This window comes from Neomonachus schauinslandi, chromosome 11 (genome assembly GCF_002201575.2).
Source record: "Neomonachus schauinslandi chromosome 11, ASM220157v2, whole genome shotgun sequence".
NCBI lineage: Eukaryota > Metazoa > Chordata > Mammalia > Carnivora > Phocidae > Neomonachus > Neomonachus schauinslandi.
The window spans coordinates 2,490,793-2,497,873 of record NC_058413.1 but is presented as its reverse complement, the minus strand read 5'-3'; the positions used below and the strand labels follow the sequence as shown (position 1 = coordinate 2,497,873).

Genomic DNA, 7,081 nt, shown 5'->3' with positions numbered 1-7,081 from the left:
GAGAACAAGGACCACTGTGGGTCCTGGGGGGAGGGCACAGGAAAGGGAGGGGCTTCGAGAGACCCTCAACTGCCCCAGTAGAGGTCCCTGGGACCCATTCTCCCTCCCCTGGAGACTGTCCCCAGCAGGGCACAGGCCTGGGCTAGGACAGGACTGTCGGCCTCTGGTTCCCTGAACGCCGCTGGGGGCAAACACTCACGTTAGCTTCTCCCCAGAGGACCCAGGGCCCTGCACCCCATCTCCACGGTCCCCACGCCCGCTCTGAGGCTTCAGACCAGCCCCGCCCCAACCTCACCTCCCCACAGCAGGAGTGCCAGGGGTCTAACCTCCGCCCGGGGGTGGCTGGGGGCTCCCGCAGCCTGCCCACACCCTCGCAGCCACCTGCTGTCCCCGCCACCGCATCCTCCTTGCCCCCCTTGCCAGCACAGGACAGTGTCCTTGGGGCCATCAATGCACACCACCCCTCAGGGCCTCCAGGGTGGGGGACTTAGCAGGAGTAGGGTGCAGGCCCTCCTGGTGGGAAGCCAGGTGCAGAGTCCCCGATGGAGGAGGCAGGAAGCCCCTCCATGTGAGGGCCACACGGGGGTCCCTTTGCCGGCAGAGACCTGTCCTGCCCACTGCTGACGTCTGCCACCGTGCAGGGCCCTGTAAGTCTTAGGTGCATTCCGTGGAGCCCCCCTAGCCAGGAGGAGGGCAGGGCCCGGACCGCCTCCAGCATCACCTCGCGGACCCTGCACTAGGCGCGGCTTACTGCCGACGCTGAGGCCTGAAGGGCCAGGCATGGGGCCAGGAAGGGGGGCCCCCCTGGGCTGGAGCCCCACCTGGGGCGATGCCCCCGCCCCCCACCGCCTCCGATTCCCGCTGCCAGCACCCCTGCCCGCCGCCGAGCCAGCCGGGATGTTGGGGCTCTGGAGGACCTTCAGCAGTGTGTCCCTCTACCTCACCCTGGCCGTGGGCCTCGCAGGGCTGCTGGGCAGCGGGCTGGTCCTCCGGCACCTCGGCCTCCAGCGGACTGCCAGGTGGGCCTCTCCAGGGCGCAGGCCGCCCCCGCCCCGGGACAGCCTCTACTGTGCCGTCACCTTCGTGGGCTTCCCCGTGGGGCTGCGGCTGCGGGCGAGCGCTGCGGCTCTCACCCCTTCGCGACCTGCTACCAGGGCCGCCGGCCCAGACCCACCTCGGCGCCGCGGCGGCCTGATCTGGGCCCTGAGGCCGCCGGCCCACGCCTGTGGCCGCTCACCCGCGGCGGCACCACGCGGCCGGCGTCACGTGGCTGCCGCCCGTGGCCGGCGTGGCCCCCGTGGCCCTCTTCAGCGGGGTGGGCAGCTACCACGGCGCCGCCGCCCCAGTTCTTCGGCGTCCCTCCGGGCTCCGTGCCGCTGCTCCTCTGCTGGAGCCCGTCCTCACCTTCCTGCTGCCCGCCCTCCTCCCGCGGGCCACGCTGCTGGCCTGCGTCCCCGGCAGCGCCAAGCCCCTCGCCCACTTCAGGGCGGGCCGCTCTCCAGAGGTCCCGGGGAGGAGGCCCGGCTGGAGGCCTACAAAGCTCCTGTAGGGGCCGCCCCCCCGCCCGACCCTTCCCGGTGACCCCCCAGCCCCAGCTCACCGGCCCAGGGGACCCAAGGGCTGAGGACAGAGCCAGGGCCGCGGTCCTGACCCCCGCAGCCCCCCAGAGCCGGCGGAGGTCAGGGAGGCCTGGGGGCGGGGAGGAGAGAGGGGCGAGGAGCCGCGCCGGCCGCAGGCAGAGCCCGCCTCCCCAGCTCGGGCCTCCTCCCCGCCCTGCCCCAGCTCAGGCCGCAGGCGCCGAGGCGCACCTGGGGAAGCAGGGCTGAGGAGAGGTGGCCCCCAAGGCCCACGAGGGGGGCTGGACGGGTGGGAGCCCAGGCGCGGGCTGTGCCCGCGATGTCGGGCCGTGCTGTTGACTCTCCGTGCGCGGGAGGGGCGTGGAACCGGCCGCGCCCCCGGCCCCCAGCAGTTCCTCGGCGGCCGCCAGGTGGCGCTGCATCCTCACCAAATGCGCCCCAAGTGTGCGGCGCGGTGTGGGCTCGCTGCAGGGTGGGGGGTGCGCTGGGGGGGCGGGGGGCGTCTGCCCTTCCAGCCCCACCCCCACCCCCCCGAGCGTCCCGGACACCCTGCCACCTGCAGGATGCTCTGGCGCGTAGCCCCCAATCCTTATCCTCCCCACCTCCCCGGAAGGCTGTGCTCTTCCACCCATAGCCCCATCCCTGCCCTCTCCCTGCAGACCCTGCCCTGCCCGGTTCGCCCTGGGGCTTTCCTCGTGAAGGAAGCTCACAGGGAGGGACAAGGAGGGACAGGGAGGAACAGGGAGGGACAGAGAGAGGGACAAGGGTAGACAGGGAGGGAGAGGGAGGGGGAGGGAGGGACATGAAGCCATGCTTTTTAGCTTTCAAAGTGCAAATCATTTTATGTATTTTTTGACGATTAAAAAAAAAAAGAAGAGAGGAGATGCCCCACAGCCCCAGCCAATTGTCTGAGACTCTGTGTGAGAACTGCTGAGATGCTCCCAGAGTCCTGTCCCTCAGAAACTGTATGAGCCTGTTAACACAATTACCACAGTCTGTGTGAAGGTGACATTATAATTATTACCGATATTAAGCAATCAGGATCCGTGGCTACCTGAACTAAATGAAACAGAAAAACTGAGAGAGAGTGTGTGTATCTGTGAGAGGGAGGAAGGGACAGAGAGAATCCTAAGCAGGCTCCACACCCAGCATGGAGCTCAACGTGGACCTCCATCTCGTGACCCTGAGATCATGACATGAGCGGAAATCAAGAGTTGAACGCTTACTTGACTGAGCCACCCAGGTGCTGGTGCTTGATGCTTTCTGATAGTAAATGAGAGAAAACCCAAGAAAAAAATGTTCATTGTGCATTAAGTCATGTGTTTCTCCTGGAATAGAGGACACATGGCCTTGACCCAATTAACATGGAAAATGAGTTTCTCTACATCACAACGTACTCCTGTCAGAACTGACATGCTGTGTTGGGCAATACGGCTGGATACAGTGTGGAATGAAAAAAAAAGAATAGGGGGCAGAATTTCAGCAGTAAGTACAGAGCCTTCCGATCAGACTGTACTCTGCCTACAAAGCCCCAGGAGGGCACTCCACATGGGGAGATTTCCATGGTCTACAGCTGCGAATGCTGTCCTTACTGACCATGCTCAAGAATACAAATGGCTGAGAAGAAGCTGCAGAAACCTCCGGTGTAACTCCCTGCCAGCCAGTCTCCCCTTTCACTGTGCAGGAGCTCCTATGACCTCTTTCAAGGACTAAACGCAATAACAGCTCTACAATCGCTTTGTGAATGGTCACACGCAAGGCAAATTTAACTTGTTCTGCCTTGTGACAGGCCACCGCCAAGTGATCTCTGAAGGGCAAGATGAAACAAATTCTGTTTATATCATGATTTGCCTCCAGACCACTCGGGAATATTGTAAGCATCTGTACCTGTCACAACAAAGCCTTTTACAAGCACAGGAGATCTGTTTTAGAAGTTGTCAATTTTCTCACCAGAGAAGTGCTGTGTGGAACTTCAGGGGACATTAAGAAGAGGAAAGAAGGAAGAGTCACCACCCACAACCCAGAGACACTTGCTTTTGCAGGTTTCCCGTGCCTGGGGCTGGGGGGGGGTGGGGGGGAGGACCAGCTCTGGCCACACCAAGCGCCCCCGCCTGGTCTCCCCAGACCATGCACGCCCTAGATGCCAACAGGGGGTGGCACGCACTGTCTGTCTGATGTGATGTGGGGCCAGGGGCAAACAGCCAAGAAGGAATTCTTGAGAAAATTTCGGTGCAAAAACGTGGTTTTATTAAAGCACGGGGACAGGATCCGTGGGCAGGAAGGGCTGCACTGGGGTTGGGAGGGGTGGCGATCTTATACTTTCAAGTTGGGAGGGGCAGAGATAAAAGACGTTTCCCAAAGGATTTTCATATGTTAAAGAAGACCCCCAGGATCCCGGAGGTCTGGCTATTGTCAGGCTAAGATGCTTTTTGCCTGTAGCAAAGCATTAGTGTTAGGCAGTTGGGAGTTCCTGGAGGAAGGTCACTCTGCCTGTCTCCCGCGTTTGTCAATGGGCTGCAGGTTGTAAGGACATTTAATTTTATCTACATTTCTTTTGCCTTTGTTCTCCTTGTCCAGTCTAAAGGCCGTCCTGCGGCTCGGGGAGGGTGGGTGAAGCGCCCCGAGCCCCGGGAGGTCGGGGAGGCTGCTTTGGGGGTGGGATGGGGTGGGGTGCAGCGGGGCTGTCCATTCTTGTGACCTTTCTTGGCAGACCCCAAAGAGGGGTGTGGCCTCCTTCTTGGAAGGCCTAGGAATGGGATGAGCGTTAGGGGAGCAGTTTCAGAGTTGGGATGCCCCAGGATCAGCCCCATCCTCCCAGCCCTAGGAAATAGCTGTGGGCCCCCGTGGGGCCCTCCATCTGTATGCCGGCAGGGTGAGGTGGGGACAGGCGGGAACAGGTGGCTAGCAGTGTCTGGGGCTCGTGATAAACAGCCCAGTCTAGACAGATGGGGAGCGTGGGGACCTCTGGCCAGGAACCCGCTGCTGCATTGTGGGGACGCCAGCCTGAGCCCAAACAAGCCGGTGAGCGTCCTTGGTCCTGGAGGGACAGGGCTGTCACTGCGCTGGGCTCCCATCCTGCTGGCACCTCTCTAGCTGGGTGACCTCCAGCAAGTCACCTGACAGCCCAGAGCCCCAGTCTGCATAGGGGGCGGAGCAATGTCTCCTTCCAGATCTGATCCAGAGCAACAGAGGCAAGGGAGCTTGTCCTGGGGAAGGGCAACCCCAGGTACTGTCTGCCTGTCCTGACCTTCAAGGCCAACAAATCCCGCAGAGCTCCAGATGTCCCCAGCCAGCCCTGACCTCAGCATCCCGCCACGCCATGCCGCTCTTGGTATGTCCCACCCAGCCATCAGTGGGCACCATGGTCTCTGCTGTGCATCTGCCCTGGCTGAGCACTCAAGGTGACCACCCGGTCCACAGAGACCCCAGCTCCATCTCAGTACCTCGTGTCCTGCATCCTTAGTTGCTCACCTGTCCTTGTCCGTGCAGCTCGCTAGACGGTGAGCTCTGGAAGGCAGGGAACAGGTGACTTACTGCGGCCTCCCCTGTGCTGGGGGCTCAGACAGACTGGAGGAGGGGCTCAAGGAGCATTTGTTGAACGATGGACAGGTAGAAGGGTGAATGACATGGTCAAAGAATCGATGATACGGATGAAGTGGGGTACTGAACTGAATGGAATCAGACCCGGCTAATCCTGAGCTCTAGAACCTTCCCGGCCAGCCTGAGTACTGACCATTGACCCTAACCCTGAGCTGGATGTTGGTTGCAGGAGGGCCCAGGCAGCTCCGTGCAGAGTCCAGCCACCCCAGCCCCTCAGCCCCCCTCAGCCACACTCTCCCCTTCCAGCCAACAGACATCATTTGAACCAACTCCGAGCTGGGCATTGGACAGGAACCCAAGACTTGGATGCACCATAGTGTGGCCCCTGGCCCCACGGAGTTTGCGGTCTGGAGAAAGGACAGACATAAACACTGGTCAAAGATAGCATGGGAGTGAGGGTGTGCACTAAAGTGTGCAGAGGCTTAGGGAGGTGCTCCAGTTTGCCCTTGACAGTCCCAGTTCACCCACATTGCTCTGGTGCCTTTAGCGTGTTCCTTTGTTCTCCCAAGCGTCCCCGTGTGGATGACAAATCACCCGGTTGCCCTGGTGTGAGAGAAGCATGGAGGAGGGTCACATAGCCCCACTCAGAAAACAGGTGGGCTTCCAGGAGGAGGGGTATCTGTCTGAGCCTCACAGAGGTAGTGTGTGGGGTGAGGAGGAAAGGGCTGCCACGGGTGGAGGGAAGTAGGAGGCCAGAAACGCGCACCTGCTGTGAAGAAGAGAAAGACGGGGCCCTCTGTGGGAGGCTGCTAGCAGCCGGGCCCCGGGATGGGAACAGGTGTGTAGCAGACAGGGGACAGAGGACACCCCGGGGCAAGTGGACACAGACACACGAGTCGCCTTCCTCCCAAGTCTGCCTTTCCTGTGGCTCATCTCGAATTACGTGTGGCTGGTCTGACACGGTGACCAAGGCTCCGTGGTTTCGTTTGGTTTGCTTTGGTTTTCCCAAACGGATATGCAGTCGTTACAGCCACGTGTGTTGAAAAGATTTCCCTATTCTCATTGAATGACATTGGCGCCATAGTGTAAATCAGTCGGCCATTACAGGGCGGGTCTATCCCTGGACTCCGTTTCCCTGCTCTACTTGTCTGCCCTTCTGCCAACACCACTGTGTCCATGACTGTGGCCTGGTCGTACGTCATGAAATCACGTGGCCCGAGTCCTACGACGCTCTATTTCTTCCTCGAGACTTGCACTTCTGCATACGTTTTAGAATCAGCCTGACAATGTCTTCAAAAGTCTATGGAAAATTTTACTGAGATTGCATTGAATCTGTTCAATTATTCTCTAAAACTCATGGACAATGGGCATCTTAACAATAGGGAGTTTTCCAATTACTGTGCACGGTTTACCCCACACACCGTTTCTTTCAGTGTCCAGTTTCGGCCAGCTCTCTTTCGCCGTGGGTACCCTGTACGTGCTTTGTAACTGTTCCTAGGTACCTGAGGTTTCGAGATGCTATGTGGGATAACCTTTGGGTTTAATTTTCCAATTGTTCGTTGACAGTTTATCATTTTTTAAATATTGATCTTGATTTGTTACATCATCTAACAGCTATGCTGCCAAATTGCTAAATTTGATTAGTTCTGACTAGTTCTAGTTGTCTCTTTGAAGATGACTTAGGATTTCCTGAGTGCACAATCACGTCGTTTGCAAATGGAGATAGTCCTACTTCCTCTCTGTTTTGGCCAAGACCTGCCACACCTTGTTGAATAGAAATGGTAGACGCGGACATCCTCGCCCTACCCTGATCTTAAAGGGAAGGTGTTCATTTTTTTACCATTAAATACGAAGTCATCTGTAGGCCTTTTGTTTATGCCCTTTGTTGTGTTGATATCATTCCCATCTATTCCTTGTTTTCTGAGAGTTTGGGTTTTTATAAATCATGCACGGGTATTGAATTT

At 58.8% G+C, this 7,081-nt stretch overlaps 1 protein-coding gene across 1 annotated transcript; it reads left to right on the top strand.

Moving 5' to 3' along the window:
- The first annotated feature begins 897 nt into the window (after positions 1–897).
- MRGPRG (MAS related GPR family member G) lies at positions 898–1,549 on the top strand. Its single transcript, XM_021685285.1, is given in 6 exon segments — positions 898–1,108; positions 1,111–1,183; positions 1,185–1,241; positions 1,243–1,315; positions 1,317–1,389; positions 1,392–1,549. Coding segments are annotated over 6 exon segments (645 nt in total).
- Positions 1,550–7,081: the final 5,532 nt, after the last annotated feature.